At 39.9% G+C, this 19,647-nt stretch overlaps 1 protein-coding gene across 3 annotated transcripts in view; it reads right to left on the bottom strand.

The window, feature by feature from the left end:
- CSMD3 (CUB and Sushi multiple domains 3) overlaps positions 1 to 19,217 on the bottom strand; it is a 593,609-nt gene extending 574,392 nt beyond the window's left edge. For all 3 annotated transcript variants that reach the window (XM_066177261.1, XM_066177253.1, XM_066177270.1), the window contains exon 1: positions 18,869 to 19,217. In XM_066177261.1, the coding sequence (XP_066033358.1) occupies positions 18,869 to 19,046 (178 nt within the window). In that variant the 5' untranslated portion in view covers positions 19,047 to 19,217. The remainder of the gene's footprint in view (positions 1 to 18,868) is intronic.
- Positions 19,218 to 19,647: the final 430 nt, after the last annotated feature.

Below are 19,647 nucleotides of genomic sequence, written 5' to 3'. Positions count from 1 at the left end.
CCACGAGGCAATGTAAAAAGCGATAACAGTGAGCTAGTAGAGTAGGGAACCTTTGAATGTTCAAAGGAGACATTCAATCATTTAAGACTCACAGTATAATGTGGTGTGAAATTATTATAACACGTTGGGAAATGGCCTAGTTAGCACAGAGGATGTTCCACTCTGCATGGCTGCTTTGTGCTCTGTGGAGGAGCATCCAGTGCTCCCTGCAGGTCTGCTTGCTCTGTACAGGTGAGCAGCTAGGCTGGCTCACTGGCAGATAAACCTCCCAGCTGAGCAGAGAAAACAATAGGAAGATGCCTAAAAGAATTGTATGGCTTCCTATTGAAGTAATGTTTACATGGAAGTAGCAACTTTTAACCCAAAGGACCACAAAGTGCACAACAAACTGAAATTCAAATTGCCCTTTAACTGTCTCTATAGAGCAGCATCTCTGGAGTCAGGCCAGAACACATTGCCCTAAATATTCTCGCAAGGACTGTTTGGCTCTATTTTCCTTCTTTCTCACTCCCAACAGGGAAAGTCATCCATTGTTTGCAAAATCCTGTAATTATGATGAGACAAAAAGAACTCCTAGACCACTTCTCAAACAAGTGCAGAAGAACCAACCAAGGAACCAACCAAATAACCAAAAACCCCACAACGTTTATGATGCAAACAGTAACAAAAAATTAATTTTTGTGAGGTCGCCTAAGCAGTTTTGATACACAGGTGTTGAAGTGTCTTGAGAAGAAAAATATTTCAAAGGCAAAACTATAACTCATAACTTAGTTGCAGTTAACTAGCAACATGCAGCGCATTCTTATTAAATTACAGAAACAAGCAACAATTACTTTCGCTTATTATTTTTGCAAATATAGAATTTATTTTCTGAAATTTTTATTTTGGAAAATTTGTAGAGTGAAAGGCACTTGAGGAATCCTCCCTTTTTTCTTCCATTTTCTGAAGTTCAAACTCTTTTTTTTTAGGAACTGCCGGAAGGAAGGAAGGAAGGAAGGAAGGAAGGAAGGAAGGAAGGAAGGAAGGAAGGAAGGAAGGAAGGAAGGAAGGAAGGAAGGAAGGAAGAAAGAAAGAAAGAAAGAAAGAAAGAAAGAAAGAAAGAAAGAAAGAAAGAAAGAAAGAAAGAAAGCTATGCTATTACAGAGGACTGAGTTCACAATCATAAGTGAGTGCAAGAGGAAACAGTCATTCCCATATGTCTATTGTGTAGTTGTGTAACAGCAACTCAAGAACCTGATGCCTCTTAGCTGAAATGTGCAGAAGGACTATAGGAAGTAAATTATTTCAGCAATTGTAACTGTATAAGTTTGTTTATACCGTGGTATACCCTGAATTGTAAAAATGGACATGGAGAAATTTTCAGAAACTGATATGGATAGTCAGCAAGCTCAGAAAGGTGGGACATTGAGCAGATGCATGGGTCTAAATAACGATGGTGATACAGTTGCTTGGCTGTGGTTTTAATTTTTTACATGTTTCAGCATTTTGCATAAGATTATTAACTCCACTAGTCAGCAGAAAAACGTTTGATTTTAGATGTAAAAACATGGTATGTTAGTGAGCACAAAATCAGAAATAATCCATACATAAATGCAAATTGAAATGTAATACAATTATGAAAGTGGGGTAATCGTTAGGAAAAAACCTCTTTCATTTATGAATGAACTGTTACTCTCTCAATTTTGAAAATGTTGCACAGTTTCATTCTCAGGCTTTCCAGTAACAGATTCATGGCCCAAATACTGAAGCATTAGTAAAGTGTACAATAAACCTCATTGAAGCTGGTAGAAATCAAGCGTTATCTGAAAATTTATCTGAAAAGAGGTATGTTTTCTTCTCCTAGTGAAAAATCTAATTCCCAGAAACTAATTCCCAGTTCCCCCTTAACAGTATGCATTAGTGTAACTCAATGATAAAAAATTAAGAAATAATTAGAAGATTGGAAATAAATCCTTCTATCAAGTTTGATCTCAAACATTAGAAAATTTTTTTGTGCTGTCTGCACTGGACTTGGAACTTTTCAGAGCACTTATAAAACAAACCATTTATTGCTGTTTCTTAATGTGCAGATATGAAGTGAGATTACTTGCTCTTTTTCACTTTGCTATTTATGTAACTGAAAAAAAATCTTGCAGTAATACCCCTAGAAAAAGCATATAAAAAGGCTCTTATGAATAATTATTCATGATTTCCATCTGTTTAAAGTAATTAAAGCAGATGATATTTGACCCACTAACTTCAAGATTTTATTTTTGTTTTTTCTCTAGCAAAGGATAGTAGCGATTCCCTTGAAGCCAATTTCTTACACAACTATAAAGAACAGAAGACTTCAAAGTGTATTTCGAACTGCAATATATATGCTGAATCTTTCTGGCAATGTAGTGTTAAATTGCACACCAAAGTACCTGAAGTTTGAAGCTGTTTAACAGAGAAATTAACTCAGTCCATTTTTCTCCTGAGCATTATCTTAAGAATGCTGCTACTTGGTTTGGAACTGTGCATATTGTACTACACTCACATTTACTAAATTTGTATTCATACAAGAAATTAACTAATGAAAATTCTCTGCTGAGGAGACTCCAAAGTAGTAGTTAATGCAGTTTTTGGCAACAGTAAGTCATAGTGACAATCCGGCCAAAAAGTTTTCTCCGTTTCTGTAACATCAGAGAAATGGAGTTATCCTCAATCTTCAAGATCGCAATCAACTCAACCATCTGCACTGTAATAAGAGTTTTCTTAGAACCAGATTTAAATGGTTTCTCAAAGGGCTATAAACAACCTCTGCTTCCATTCAATCCAGATACGCATCAACCCTGTGAATACCTAATTTGCACATAACATTATGTAAAATGATCTTGTTATTGTGCTTTTTAAAACAGATTGGACTGAGCTTAGACATAGTTTAAGCACACGAGTATGATTTTTTTTTTCTTGAACTAAAATAATACCAAACAGTACCAGAAGTCATAGAATATTATGTGGTTGCATTAACTATATTGTACTGTTCTCTGTAAAACCTCCCCCCAAAATTTTTTTTTTCCTGTGAACCTGCACAGAGATTTCAAAATGAAGGGTGGAACAATCATGAGCAAAAATGTTTACACCATCATCTTTTCTTCATGGAGTGCAAAAATCTTTGGGCTTGATAGAGGGGATTCTGTGGGAGGTAAATACGGTTGGAAGAAATGGTAGAGAAGAGGGTTTCTTCTAGTTTAACACATCTGTGTCAACAGGCCCCGAGAAAAGATGGATAGCAAATATGGGAACACTTTTAGAGTTAAGACATTTCTGTGGCATCTCTTTGCTTCCTATCTCTTTCTTGTTTTGCTGAATGCTGCTACTTACCATGAGGCCAAGAGGGAGAAGCAAAAACCACTTCTGACGGACCAATGAGCTGAAACTTAACAAATTATCCTTCAACTAGTCCAATAATTACACATGTTCAAAACCATGTCGAGCAATTGTGATTAGTATTGAATTCCCTTCCCTTCTTTACTCTTCTCGCATTGAAACAAGCAACTGAACTAGTATGTACTTAGCAAAATATTGTACTCCACTACATCTGAAATGTTTCCTTTTCATCCATTTATTTCAAATGTGGGACTTGACTTCATGACTGGTCTAACTGACCCATTTTCTTCTTCCTTTGATTTTTTTCATATCTGAGGCAGTTCAAAGCTTTGCACAGCTTTGCACTTTTCTATATTCTCCTGTGTACTACAATTGTGTATATTAATCCTTCATCTTGAATAGGAAATCTTTATTTCAACCTTCAATAACTAGGAACTTTTCCAAAACTTTCTATGTAGATTTCTCCAGGCTCATACTCCTCATCTTGAAAGAGCATATTGTATTGTTTATCTAAAATGTTTCCATGAACTCTTAATTAAATTGCAGCTATCCTGTTAAGGAGGTAGTTTCCTTATTTTTTTGGAGCATTTCCTACACCAATGCCACCATGTCATTTATCACTGAGCACTGAGTAGTTAACACACCTTCTAAAAGTTACTTTCCCCTAGCATTTAGAAGCAGCTGCCTTTTAGATTAAATAGATCTATTGTTTAATAATTTTCAGAAATGCCCCTCAGAAGATTAGAAAAGGAAGTGTAGAAGTTAGTTAACACACTCTGCTTAGAGAATTTAGATAGCAGACTGTAATTATCCAAATTGGAATTCAGCCAGCAGATGAAGGCTAATAGCAATCTTCTGTGAAAAATACCATGCAATCTTTCAAGACCAGACACGCCAGCAACATCTCATCTGAAACACGACAACTGCAAGAGCTCAGTGTCTCTAACATTTTGCTTGAAATCGTAGTTTAGTTCAAATTCTAGAAAGTACTTCCAACAGGAACAGCACAAATTCCTGCAACTCCAGTAATAAATATATTTTTTAAGTCAGCAATTAAAGTACTAAACAGTCTCATTGTACCTCAAAAGTACTATGAAAAGGGCCCCGATTCAGAAAATATTCATGGTTCTTCTGTGTATCAGAGAAGGCAACATATATGGGCAGCTCTTCTCCCGTGGTTTTTGGTCTTTGGTTAAAGCTGTCACAAAAGAGAAGGGAATTCTGGTATAGGTTCATTAATCAGAAAAACTAATCTTTTTAAGTTAGGCACTGTCAACATACAAAAATCTCTTGACAAGGCTTGCTACCAAAAGTTATTAAAAATATTTAAATATAAATAACATTTAAAAATATTTACCAAGGGACAGATGGAAAGATCCTTTTATGAACTTAAAGATGTTAAAATATAAGACACAGAATATATGATGATCACTTGCTTAAATGATGAATCAAAAGTGGGGTTGTCACTTTCGGCTTAGTGATGGGATCAGTTTTCCTCACAACTCCATCCTCAACAGAGTAAGGAGTATGCAGGGAAATTTGCAAGACTGGAGATGTTGAGATCTTTTGGGTAATCAAATGATGCACCAATGTCAAGGTACTCCAGAACGTCCTCACAAAATCAACAGGCATGCAAACACAGGAGTAGGCAAGTTTTAGACATTAATATGCATATAGGAAAATATAACTAAATGATACCTGCATGATGCTGAACTTGGAACTCTGAGTTTTGACCTCAGACACATCAATGAAATTTCTTTGAAAATACTGACTTCACGTTCCATGGCTCTTCCACAATCAGGAAGATTTTAGACAAAGGCAGTGAAACCTGTCCCCTACAGAAAAGACTGATGCACCCCTATATTAAACACTTCCTAGAGTTCTAATCTACTTATGTCAAGAAAGGCAGAATGATATTAAAGAAGATGCAGAGATGGGAAAACAGCTGATCGTGGAAATGAAGTATTTTCTTCATAAGCAAAAATTAAAATTCCAGATCTCTTTTTGGAGGAAGCAGCAGTCTGGAAAGAAGGTATCAGAGCAGTATGTTTCTCATTTTCATTGAGGATATGTTCTCTGAGCTTTGCCAGTCATTGCTGTGGGAACCTTGGAAAAAATAGATTTCATTTGCCCAGCAAACCACAAAGGCAAAAAATGCTAGAGGATATTCTGCTTCCTTGAAGGACCACTGTCATGTGTGAAAGACATCCTGCAGGCACAGCTGTGTGTCCTGGCTGGGGCACAGAGATTGTGTAGAGCCAGAGCAAGGCTGCAAGGCTGGTATGTCTGAGTCATCGACCCTAAGCAATCTCTGCAGAGCTAATACTGTCTAGTTTTTCAGGTGGTTTTAGCCTGGACAAACAGGGGAAGATTTTCATAGGGGAAATGAAAAAAAAAAAAGCTCTTCAGAGAATCTTAAAGACTCCATTCTAAAGTTGGCAGATAGTGGAGTTTCTACATTACAGAATTTGAAAATTAGAGTCCAGACAATGACCTTTCTCTCATATTATCCCCTACTTCCTCCTCCATTCAGTGCAGAAGAGTTAAGCACAAGTACATGGTATTAGGGCAGTGGAACAATAATTTGGGTATTTTTTGTTGTTGATATTTTTTTGCCATATCAAGTCAATAACAAATTTCTTCTATGATAAAAACTCATCATCATATTAAAAATGATTGATTGTATCTGTTTAGTCATACTTTTCCAGAAAGGTGACTCAAAAAGATGGAAAAATGGAGATAAGTTAAACTTTTAAGCATCACTGGCTGCCTTTAAGTTTGCATAGATAATGCTACATTTTTCTTCAAATAATTTTTTGTCACTTCTGCCTCCATAAGTGGATGTCTGGAAGAAAATATACCATTGCTACAGTTCAGTATTTCCAACACAAACTTCCCTTTTTTCATCCTTTCAAGAATTTATATATTTAACTGCATTGTGAAAGATTAGACAGATAAAGAAGCTTTCAGCAGAATCACAATACAGGTAATTAAGGGTCTGTCAGCATTTCCTTTATGAACTCCATTTAGTATTAAGGGCTTTGCTTTTTTCCATCATTTCAGAAAATGTCAAGCTGAAAGCTGGCATGCAGATTAGCAGCCTGGATGCAAATTTGTTTACACAAAATATTTAAATCTGCTCAGCTGTTTTAGATTTAGAGATCAGCCAGAAACTTCAAACTCTCAGGGATTCTCATGTGTTTCTGCCAAATTCCAGACCAAATCAGTTTTAAAAAAAAAAAAAAAAAAAAAAGAAAAAGTAATTGGTTAATTTTAGATTTTTGGTCATCTTGCAACGGTAGTCTTCATCCTGCCATCTTTATAAAGGAATGATGAATTAGAATAAGATTTGAAAAGTATAAGAAAACCTGATAATAATCTTACCATCTGAAACATTGTTTTTGTCAACTCAACTAACCTTGTAAGACAGTGAACAGAAATGGACCAAAGCCTGTAAGGTTTTTGAGAGTGCCAATAACTTTGTCACCTAACAGTTATAACATTTTAGGGTACTGGCAAAAAGAATCCGGTGGAGTTCAACTGTTACAGCTTTTCTGTTTCATCAATTCAGTCCCATGCAAGGTATAAACAGTTTTGTAGAGCTGTCACATCCTAAATAAACTCCTCTGTATTGAAATGAGTAATTTGCTTTTTAGCATCAATCTGGTCTGTTCTACTAAAAGTCAATAACAAATTTTCAGTTTGGTGGGGAAAAGCTCTAAAATAATCTACTGGTAAATATTTCAAAAGGTTGTAATTGAATGGATGATCACTCTTTTTCAAAAGTATACTTCTCACTTGAGAAGTAAGAAGCTTTGAATGGGAAGACTTAAAGCCACCAAGCAGTGTGAAATAGAAACATGGTTAGAAACATTAACTGAGCCATCAACAGAAATGAAATAAAAAATAGTATTGTCAGGTAGGAAAATAAAAGATACTAAGACTGTAAAATATGGATATTCATGTAATAATGGGCATATCTGTAATACTGGTAAGAGATGGGAAAGAGGAAAAATCAAAGATACAACTTCTGAAAAGTGCTCAATCATCCAAGTGTGCCAGACAATGTATAGGAACCTCTCCCAGAGCAATCTGTGAATTAAAAGAACAAAAATGTATGATAAAAAGAGATAGTGCAAATACATTTGTACACATGAAGCATGGAAGAAGTAGATAAGGAGAAATGGTTGATCAAATAAATAGATCCATATTAGTTTGGCCAGAGAATGCTTACCTACAGGACACTGTGAACTAGCTTAATAATGCAAAATATTAAAATCTGTAAGAATGAAGAAACAGAAAACACCTCAACATTGCAATGCAGTTATGTTTTCAGAAGTGATGATTCAATGCTCATTGTATTGCATACAATACACTAAAATAAACTATCCATTTTCCATACAGTTACCTCAGATTTATCATAAATTGCAGGAGGTAATTCATGTTTTCTTAATAATTACAGTGGTTCTGATGAGCAGATTCTCTCCTTAGTTGGCATCTGTGTCACTCTCTGACTCTTTAGATTTGCATTAACTCAGCTGTCAATGGATTTCAAAGAGGTGATGAATACAGGAGGCTCCAAAGGGAGCAATTTGGAACAGTACTTTTCACAAGTCAGATACACAGCAAACTCTCCTGACTTCATTGGAATACACAAAGTCAATGGGAACAAGCATGTAACAATATCCCTAAAAATCCAGCCCTGTTTTACCGTATGTGTTTTTTTCGTTGTTGTTCCTTTTGTAATTAATTATTTTATTATTCTACAATATTATGTAAACTCCGGAGTCCCAACAAGTCAGTTGTGGTCATCCCAGAATGATGATATTAATAAAGGATACAGGAGTAATATTAGATCTGTGAAATTTCTCTTACCATTTCACAGTTTAACTGTATACATTAGAGCTTGAAAAACCAAGAAGATATATCTTGGATTTCCAGAATATATCAAGCGTTGCAATTTTAATTATCTGATTCTATACTGTTCATTTATATACAAGTAATTTTAAGAATATCTATCAAATTTTGAACTTTTTTTAACAATGTGTTTTGAAGTTTTCTTCTTTGGGGTGAATGGGTACTATTTTGGTTACCAAACAATAATCATGTAAACAGGCACAATATACTGAAGAATGAAAAGAAATATAACTGAAAAACCACTTTTCTAATCTTTCTTTCTTGGAGATGACGAAAAATCCAAAGAACTTCCTGAAAAACTTAGTAAATTCAATCTATGTAAGGCTGGGAGGATATTTTATTTCCTAGCATATTACCCTTATATGATTACTACTTTGGGCCAAAAAGGACTTTACAAATGACATGGAAACTGAGGAGAACTTTCTATATTTTACTGCAGGCTTTATGTTATTGGGACTTCTCCAGTGGTACTTGTGGAGTGGGCAGAGAATTTGGGAAGGGAGCCCAGAAATGCAGAGGAGGCTTAATAAATTCAGAAAAATTACAGGAGCTAGTTGATGAGCTAGATTTGAGTGTAGTAAAAATATATGGATAGAGCTTAGGAGAATGGTGGGCTTTTTATGGGTAGTCTAATTTAAAAGTAGCTGAAAATAGTGTAGAAACTCATATATGTTTCAATGGACTGCAGTTGTAGTACTAGAAAGATTTAGGAATTTTGAAGCATATCCTTAGGGAAGTTATGGAGAAAGGCATGCAGTAGTCAGCAATACCATTGAATTTGTTCTACATTAAACATTGATTCTGTTGCCCATTTCTGTATCAGATAAACAGCTTTGAGAATCATAAGTTTGTCAGTATGTTTTCAAAAAGACTGTGTCTTACATGGTTGAGTGGTGCAACTTTCCACTGCAGCAGAAAAACCAATGTATTTCAATACATTATACCAATAAAAACTCTAATCGGGTGAGAACGTTTTGTGAGCACTATATTGATGCAAAGATTTCCCTTTTATTATGAGTCTTTAAGTATATGTATTTCTTCTCTTGTGCTCATTAAAGCTGCCATGTCATGCACGGCACTCATCATTCAGCACTACTGGGTTAACAGTTGGACTTGATGGCCTTTGAGGCCTTTGCCAGCCCACCCAACTCTGACATTCTATGAAACAAGCATTGCTCAAGTCAGTAGGAGTCATATAACTGAAGTGTCAGCACAAACACAGTATTCAAGGGAAATCACAGAAGATGACAGCATAGTCATTAATTAGGCGTAATTCTTCTTGATGGAGGACACTGTTACAAATGCCTGCTACCAGAAGTGCTGGTGTATCTGTGTTCCTGCATGCCCCTAAAAATGTAAGAAAAAAAGCATCTATTATCAAAAAGTCAATGGATATGATTACATGAGGGAGCCAAAGACCTATTCTTTTCTTCCCCCAATCTTTGCTTAACCATGTAGGCTTTCCAAAAGCCAGGATTTGGGCTTTTGTTTTGTTTTGTTTTTTTGTTCTTGTGGTTTTGACTCAGCATATCAGATATCTTTAAACTAAGGCAGTGGCAAGTACAAAGAATGTGTTAGAAAATAAATACAATAAAATTAACATAGAAATTTTCCAGTATTTGTGCTTTGTTTTTACTAGCTAATTCAGTGTTTTCAAATGTAACTACATACTGGAATATATGAAAACCTGATACAAGTAAAACCAAATTGCATTTATAATTAAATTGGAAGCATTTTAAACTGCAATCTGTTTCCTTAAGTCCTCCTAGTTCCTCTGCAGCCATTAGAAGTATTGTGCAAATTCCAAAATGTTTTACTGGAAAACAAAAACAATTGTTTCTACAATTGTTGTATCAACAAAATAGATTTGTAGGGAAGCTAGGCTAAAAAATTGCTGTAATTCACCATACGTCCTGAAAAACACAGGACTATTCTAAGGGGTTCTAAGGACTATATCTGATACTTTATTAGCATACTGTCTGTCATTACACTGGATCCAGTGGATTCATCCTGAGAACTACAGATGTGACCACCAATGAAATGTGGAAAGAGCATTTTCCGACTGTATCCAAATATATCATTTATTTTCCCTTAATCATAAACAATTTAGTTTTGCAAACCTTAGGTTTGCAATGCAATAAGAGTTTTCCATAGACCACTTTTAATTAAAATACCTAGCATATATTGTGAAATACATGGCTTCTATTATAGCTAATATGTATGAGTCAAACAAAATATATGCACAGAAAATTGTAATTCAAAACTCTGTACAAAAAAAATCAGGAAAATCTACTCCCAGAGATCTTATCCTGGACTCTCCTTTTGCCCTCTATGGGTTCAAACAACAGACAGTTTAGAGGTTCTTTTTATATCCTATTTTATAACTTCTATTTACCTTTGGATCAAAGCTCATACAAAGAAGCACAAATGCAACTCTTAGTACAGGCTTTTAAAAGAATACTTTTTAATTAGACTAAGCTTCAGTTCCCAAACAAAACTGCACAGCAATCAAGAAAGCTAACTATATAGTAGACCATGAAGTTTTCATTCTGGGTCAGATTAAATAATGGTGGAAAGGTTTTGTAATTCTAGTAGTTCCATCTCAACACTATGCTCCATGAAAGTATCTTTACTTTGCATTTATGTGATTCATTTCCACTAGGGACTCCAAAGTACACTTGCAGGTATCCTCCCAATGTCAGCCTCTCCAAATGATAATACTAGTATTAAAATAAACCAGAAAATAACACAAAAATGTTCATTTTTTTTATACTTGAAAGGTGATTAGAGGTTTTCAATTTACTGAAAACTGTTTATAGATACTATATGTGGTAAAAAAATCCCTAAATCAGTAGGAATAAATATGTCAGTCAATTCTCAATGTGCTAGAATCAGTTTTTATTTACTAGTTTTAGTAACTAGTGTTTTTTTTTTCATCAAGCTTTCCTCTTAACAAGTACTCCTAGCTATCACTACTATCATTCTTCTTTTGTTAGTGAAATTAATTATGTATTATAGTAGAAATTCCTTCTCAGATTGGGAATACACAAGAAATTAAGAGGTAATAGGTAACTTAGGAAACACGTAAGTTTCAAGTTGTTACCTGTGCTTTGTAAGGTAACAATGCAGTCTGTTGAATTTTCTTCATAGCATAAATATGTGGATATAATTTCTACATGTGCATATTATATATGCATGTAAACATATATGTATACATATTTCCATGAGAATTAAATCAAACAGGTTACATGCATAAAGATATATAAGGCTAATAAGATACATAAATAGGGGAAACAGACAAAATAGAATTCAAGGTCAGAAATAGTGATTCAACAGCAGTATAATCCAAGTAATCAACTCAGTCATTTCTGCCTCAAGCCTCCAAATTCTTTCAGTTCTACTGCAAAGACAGTCTGCTATTTACAGGCCTTGGGGGATGAGAATTCATCACTCCAGGAATGCTTCTGTGGTTAAGTTACTTACAGTTATTTTCCTTATTTCCATGATACAATGCAAATACGACAAATGACACTATGATATATTTTGTAGAATCCAAGGGAAAATGGGCAGACCATCTCTCAATGTCTGTGCTGGCTGCATCCCATCTTGTTTTTCAACAACAGAGTTCTATGAGAGGACCAGCCCTGCTGGAAGCCCTTGTTTTCCATTTTCCAGTACCCTGGGGCTCACCCTTTATAAGTAACTCTGTTCCTAAATCTATAAACTTACCCAACTAAGATTTCAGACCCTGGGAAGGACATGATGAATTCTCGCTATTTCCTCCTTTGACATTTACAACAGTACTCAGCATCTGCAATGCTGAAACTATGAAGCTATGGTCAATCTTACACGTTCTGTGAGAACAAAGCAATGCAACAAGGATTGCAAATCTGCCGACTAATGGTAAACAACTGAATGTAAACAAGTACAAATGTAAATGGTGTGTCTGTGTGTGTATATGTATATTTTAAATAATACTCCTTCTAGTCCAAGATCCTTTTCCATTCTACTTCCCAGAAGAAAAGCTGGAAATTGGGAAGGAGATCTTCAACATTTTCTAATACTACTAGGCTCAAAAAAAAAAAAAAAAAAGTGAAAACTGGCATATTATATATCACACCCTGTTCTATTTAGGTCTAAGATAATTGCCAAATATTGTCTCTTAAATTTTAGATGAAGACAAATATTAACTTTTTTTTAGAGAAAATGTACCATTTCATTGACAAGGAAACATTCTTCTGTAAAGCTGATTGAAAGGCATGTGTCTAAATCTTGTAAGAGTTCTGGATTTTTATAATAAACTTTAACATGAAAATTACATGAACAAAAAATATGAGGTAAAGTTTATAGCCTTGCAATAATTACTTTTATCAGATGGGTCTCTGATATGTGACATAAATATTTCTTATATCTCGCATACGAAGAGCTCTCTTAAAATTCTAGGGGTTTAAGGAAAAAAAACCAACAGCTTAGACCAAGTTGTCTGTTCTCTGAATGCTCTTTCCTGGAAATTGCTTTGTAGTAACTGGTAAGCTAATTTCCCTCAAAGGCTTTGTTCTGTCCTTTCAACCTTAACCATTATGGTCAGAAAAACAAGCTGAATGATACGCATCAGCAAGAAGTTGAAGCTGAGATGTCACAACCCCATGGAATTAGAATTGAAGTTTCCTATTAGTGGAAAAGAAAAAAAACCCCAAAAACAAAAACAAAACTAATTTTACAGCAGCCTTTCTTATTTCTACCATTCCAATTTATCAGATTCTGCAGAATTAAAATTTTATATATAATTTTAATTAGTTTTATAGTTGCTTTCCCTATACTGTTTGTCTCAGAATCATGACGGACTCACTCAGCCTTGCTTCAGAGGTGCTAACATGTCCCCCAGACTCTTACTAGAGCCACCTGAAATTGTAAATGCTCAATACCTCTGAAAACTAGACAATGTCTGAGACATTTTTTTTAAAAAAAAAGCTATGATACAGGGCTATCTTATTCTTCATAACATTTTCTCTGAAAAGCTGTTACAATCAGGAAAACTGAGCCATCCCCACAGGATATTTTAAAACTTTTTCAAATTTCTCTGAACAAGTATGTGCTTTTCTTTCTTGCTTCTAGATACATGTGCATTCAATGGTTTCAAATCTCAATTTTTGTGCATAGACCTTCACAGCACGTCAACATTTATCACAAATGTTCATATAAGCCAGTGCTTTCAGCCAGATGAAGAGTGTAAAGAATGGAGGTTTTATATGAATGCCATGGTATGGAACAGGGAAGGAAGCGAAGGCAAGGCAAGGCAAAGGAAAAAGGCAGCAGAATGAAAAAGAACAGAGAAATGAGAGGAACACAGGCCAGTCCATTCCTTTCCAAATGTGATGTTTCAAAAGCAACCTGTATCTTAGGAAACCCAAAGTCGTTGGCCTGCTGACATTCAGGACGTGCTAGTTACTCCACTTGCTGTGCTTCTCCAATCCTTCACTAGACTGCTGCTAATTCTGATGGTAGGAGATAAAGGACACTAAGCTAGATGGGCAATTATCCTGCTGGACTTGTTGCTCAAAAACATCCCCCCGCAGTAAAAACAAACAAGCAAAAAAACCCCACAGGTAGACTACAAGGTTCTACTATGTTTCTGCACAGGAATTTTGCAAAGGAGGAATTTTAAAGACATCCACAGAATTCTTCAGGTCTCATGCACTGGTGCTTGCAAATTGAGATGCTGATAATGGAGTTGAAGCTACAACCTGTCCCTCTACAATCTGTGTGGCTGCTGAAGTGCCTAACCTCTCGTAGAGGAACGGGCTGGTTGTGTTAGGGAGTGAAGGGCTGTTTCTGTGTCAGCCAACAAAACCAACCAACCGACCACCCTAGTGCTGCCTTAGACTGGTCAACCAAAGACGTGCAGGAGTGACCGAGATAAAGTCAGCAGAGCCAAAGGACGGAAGACTGTGTCAGAAGGACTGCCCAGAGGTGCGGTCACCTCAGGCGGCCGCGGCGGCCACTGCCGATGTCGGGCGCGGGTGAAGGCTGCCGGCGGGCAGCCGCCGCTCCGAGCCGGCTCTGTCTTGAGACTGCTGCCTCTCACAATGAAAAAGAGGAAAGTGAACGTGAGGCTTTCCTGTGCCCCTTGCGAGTCCCGAGTGGCACCGGCGGGGAAAGGAGAAACGGTCCCTGCTGGCGCTGCTGGGAGGGGTCGTGTGCTTCTTCACTGCTGCCCTGCAGGAGAGGAGGCGGAGGAGCCGAGCGCTAAGCGGGGGCACAGCCCTGCCGTGTTTTAGCCCTGAGAAAGGCGGGGGTGAGAGAGGGTAACTTTGCCTGCGACCCTGAAGAACTGCGTAGCTTGAAAAAACGATAAATCGCGGTGAGCAGCCCGCTGAGCACAGCCAGCCCAGTGTCACCTGCGGGGGCTTACGGCAAACAGGCACCCTTAGAGGACGTGAGCGGGTGTGGAGGAGTTGGAAAGGAAGGACGACGCTGTCCCTGCTCCAGTCAGTGTGTCCCTGCCCTCCTTCATGAGTACATACACACAAACACACGAACCAACAGAACACACATACACATGCACGCAAAGATGCAGCACCCGCATCGACCATCTGGATACGAGAAAACCTGAACCTGCTGTTACTCTTCCGACCATTCCTGCTTCGGAGACAGAGCCAGCACCTCGCTGCGCTCACCCGTCCCCCACCGAGGCAAGGCATCCGCCAGTAATCCCATGCCCATCGTCAGTAACACCATAAATCAAGTGACTGGGAAGGAAAAGGTGGGGAGGGGCTGACAGAGCATGAAGGGAGCGGGATTGAGATTGAAATGAGGGAAAAGGGAGATTGCAGAGGTGGTTGAAAGAAGCAGGGTACGCTTTGTCCCTGCTAGATACTCTCACATGCCAGGTACCTATCACTGGAAATGGAAATGCTTTTCATTTTCTCATCACTTCTCCTGTCAATGAACCGTTTAAAATCTCAGTGCTTCATCTCCCTTTCATTTTGAAAGCTGCCCTTGTTCCGCTTGTCACAACTGCAAGAGGGGAACAGAGGAACAACAGCATCGGCAAAGCGTCATTTTAGCCTGGCAGACAAAAGTCGACCTTGGTGCTCTCTCTCTTGGAGCGACAGCCAAATAGAAGAAATGGAGGAGTCTTGTGGAATCTGGTCATTTTCCTTGATTTCCCCTCCGATTTGCCTCCACTAACAGATCGCAAGGTGGTTGTTTTTTTTTTTTTTTTGGTTTTGGGGTTTTTTTCTGTTTTTGGGTTTTTTGGTGGTGTTTTTTTTTTTTTTTTTTTCCTCCGGTGGAGGGAGGTGCCAAATCGAAGGTGTGCAAGTATCTGTGATTTCTCTCATAAATCCCAGGAGGCAAAGCTCCCTGATGCTGCCTAATTTTTTTTCCCTCGTTTATGCCTTCTTCCTCCCTTTCTGTAAGGGCGTTGGGCAGTGGAGTTTTCCATTCCCTACTCTTCCAAACTTGGTGTGTATCTCGCTTGCCTCAGTGGTGCTTCTTATTTCTCCCATGGTGTGAGAGGAGGGAGCTTATGTGTCTCGTTCATGTAAAGAGAAGAGGGCAGGATTCATCACTCCGTGTTACTGATCAGGAATCACTCCGTTTGGCCTTTTCTAAAGGCTGGATCGTGGATGAGTTTGTTTTAATGCCTTTCATGCCTCTCAGTTTCCAGTGGTGTAATTTCTTTGCTTTTTTACTCCATGCCTATTGAAGCAAGATTTTGTTAGAGATAGTTCCGTGGCATAATGTGATATTGTGTAAGCAAGGTTTTCACTGAAAAGGGAACAATTGCTCTTCATTCAACAACTTCACTCTTCCTATCACCCCTTCCTCAGCAGTTCTGACAATTTCCTTTCTTCCACCTTCTCCTGCTTTCTTACTCCTTTTCTAACCCCTTTCAAGTATTGTTGAAGGTTCCAAAAAGACATAAATTTATAGATAAATGTGAAGGATTTGTTTTGTCTATATTAATATATCCAAAGAAAGCCTAATTTTTCACATATGAACATGGTTCCTCTAAGCATCCTGGGATAGTTTGACATCTGTAATGATGGGAGCTGTGGATCAAGACTGGGGAAATGGTGACAGGACAATGACAAAAATAGGAAAAGTCTGAGAGGCAGATATCAAGCAAAGCTGTGGAAGTGGTCAGCACGACAGGAATGACAGCAACAGTTTAGATGTTATGATGTGGTGCTGAACTGTTCAGTAGAAGTGTTTAAGCAAAGGAAGGGTACGGGCTAGAGCTTGCAGAGACGGGGTGTGGTAAAAAGGCCTTGCCAGGCAATGGTAGAGCAGATGTAGGATCTGGGGAGTCATCTTGCTCCCAACATCTGGAATGTTTTACGTGGGCAGGTATTCATTCATCGTTTGTCTATGCTTTCTGGGGGCAGGAGCTGTGTTGACACAATGAGAATGTAAATTGAAGTAAAATGCTTTCATAGACGAGAGTGGAGAGAATTAATATAAACGCCCAGAATAGATGCAGTGCTGCAGTGAGTGTAAGCCAGCTCTGTGAAGCTTGGCTGCCTGAAGGAAGTCGCATCCAGAATGTAAAATCTCACCTCCTGGGTCGGCAGTTTCTGGGAGAACCGCCCCAGTCCAAAGGAAGTCTACGGAAACTACCAGGGTCGGCACCGAGGAAGCTTAGGCCCTGACAGTGGGAAGAAGGAGAAACAGCCAGTTTTGAAAAGCCCGTTTTTTCTCTGTTTCTTGGGCTGTTTCTGGTGCTTCACCCCAGCTTTTGCCCTCTGTGCCCAGCGTTTTTTCGTCACCGCACCCCCAAGGGCAAGCGGCGGCTCTCAACAGGTGCCGGAAAAGCCGCTCCAGCGCGTCCCTCGGTCGGGTGCTGCCGCCCCGCGACTCGCGCTCACCAAGCAGCTCCTCGGAGCCGCCCCGGAGCCCCCGCTCGCCCCCGCACCGCGCCCGCGGGGCCCCGCGCAGCGCACGGCGCGCCTGGCCGCCATCCAGCCCGGGGCTGCCGAGCCCTGGCACCCGGCACCGAAACGCGCTAATGGCAGAAGGCTGAACCGGGGAAAAGAAATAGCCCCAAAGGCCCGGGTCGGTGCTGAATAGCAAATCGTCTCCAGACCGGGGTAAAGTGCCGGGAGCGGCTCCCTTCTACAGATGCAAACAGAAAAAGGCTGCCTTTAATTACAATGTGCATAAACGTCGCAGGCAAGCCCCTTCCCCTTGGATAACCCGCGTCAGGATAACGCGGGATGAGGTAAAAGCCCTCCAGACCCTCCCTGTGAAACGCGAATTGCCTTTTTCAACGCGATGCAAATGGGGGGAAAAGCAGCTGCAAAGCTCTACAATAAACTGTTTCATCCAAGCCAGCGCCAGCTCAGGAAGGCACGCCTTTGAATGCCACCCCCACAAGACACCTCCTTCCCACCCGTGCAGGCAACCTCCGTAGGCGATAACCAAGTCTAAAAACTCGGAGAGGATCGATAATGTCTACTAAATATTCTGGGAGTGTATGAGTGTGGCGAGGGATTGGGGGGGGGGGGGGGGGGGGGAAGAGGATGAGAATAAAAGGGTGATTAATCGGATATTAATCACTGGCCACAAACAAGGGGAGATTATTTCGGGTAGGCAGCCGACTGTGGGGAGTAGCAGAATAGATCCTTTTACTGAAGGCACGCGTGATGGGATCGGCACTTCACTGTTTAGCGACGCCTGTGTAATTCTGCAGGTGCATATTATTCAAGCCACATATTTCTTCTTTTCTCTGTGTGTAGCATTTCCCTTAACTGTGTGAAAGCACAGACTTAGTGAAGATATTTATGCCGCTAACTAGACATTTCCTTTTTGCTCTCCTTTCATGAACACAGAAGAAAGCAAGATAGAAAAAAAAAAAATTAGAGACAAAAACCATCACCCAAACTCCCTCACGTACATCAGAGAAAAGGGACCAAGGGAGGGAAGAGAAAAGGTGTCGATCTTTGCACCCAGCGACAGACCATGCCTTCAAGGCTGAATTACCAACGCACCTTTCCGACAGCCTGGAAGCCCTGCATGCGTATAGACAGCTGAGCGTGAAGCGCATTTCGGGCTGTGAGACGGCTACGCGTACACTGGGCTCCTCCGTAACTTTCTCCACGCAATGGGTTAAACTAATAAGTGCATCGATACAGGCATTCCTGCAAAGATCCCGCTGCTCGACCGAAAACCAGAATTGTAGGTAATCCCCCCACACACCCCTAACATCGTCACCTTAAAAAGTGAGCTAGTGGGATTTGTTTGAATATACACTAGTTAGAGGCTGTATGAACCAACTCACGTCTCCGTTTGAGCATACTGCAAGAATATTTATTGAGCCCCAGCTCAGTCACTGCATTGAACGCCAGCTCTGGCAAGCAAATACATTTCCTATCTCCGAAGAGAGCTCTGAATCAACTCCTTCTTCCCCCCCCCCGCCCCCCCCGCCCGCTTTAGCGATCGTTTACATATTTCCATTGCAAAGTACCAAGGGCAAAAATATAAAATAAGAGATAAATATATTTTGAAATACACCTTGGTACAAGGCGAGAGCTTGCAACGCCCTGACAGAAAGCAAATGGACCCCTAAAAATATACCACTCAAATACTACCCTACCTTTCACACACGAAACCATCAATAAAAAGACGAGGTTCCAAAATGTAAATCCACTTTTAATCTCCATTTTCTTCACCAGGATGAAGTCCAGCCGGCCACATTTAGTACATCCCCTTTCCCAAAAGTCTGCTAATTTCGATTCCTTTGCACGGATTTCCCCTCTGCAGATCCCTTTCATATTATTCTTGAGAGCTCCTAATTCCTATTCCTCGGCCAGGCGCAGCGGAGTTGTTGCTGTTGATGGTGCGCGGTCACAGCTCGGAGTGAATGGTGTTTCTGGGATACCACAGCAACCTTGACGAGGACTCAACCATCTCTCCAACGGGGGCACAAAGTCTCAGCTACTCTCGATCGTGTCTTTTCCTCCCCCCCACCCCCCCGCTACCCCAACTCCCTGCACAGCCGAAACCCACCACAATCCTGCCTCCTCACAGCATCCACCGGGAGCCACGGGAGAGCACCTCAACGCTCAGACGCTCTCTCCAATAAACTCCAAACAGTATTTGCAATTGAGACTCTCCCCCCACCCCCTTGTTCCCTCAAGAGGATCAGTTCTGCCTGAGAGAACGGCTCGGGAGATAACGGAGTGGCGGGGTCTCCCCGCCGCCCGGAGGAGCCTGGGGCGGCCGGCGCGGCGGGGCTCGCCCATCCCGCCGCCGCTCGCGGCAGCAATCACAGCCTCGTTATTAACCACGCACGTGCGGTGCCCGGGGCTGCCATCGCCACACCGGCCCGCACACACCGGCTTGCCCGCGCCTTCGGGCGCACACCCCGCGGCA

This window comes from Chamaea fasciata, unplaced genomic scaffold (assembly GCF_029207755.1).
Source record: "Chamaea fasciata isolate MVZ Bird 193981 ecotype frontalis unplaced genomic scaffold, bChaFas1.0.hap1 SCAF_1, whole genome shotgun sequence".
Lineage (NCBI taxonomy): Eukaryota > Metazoa > Chordata > Aves > Passeriformes > Sylviidae > Chamaea > Chamaea fasciata.
The sequence above is the reverse complement of the archived record's forward strand: the minus strand, read 5'-3'. Positions and strand labels throughout refer to the sequence as shown.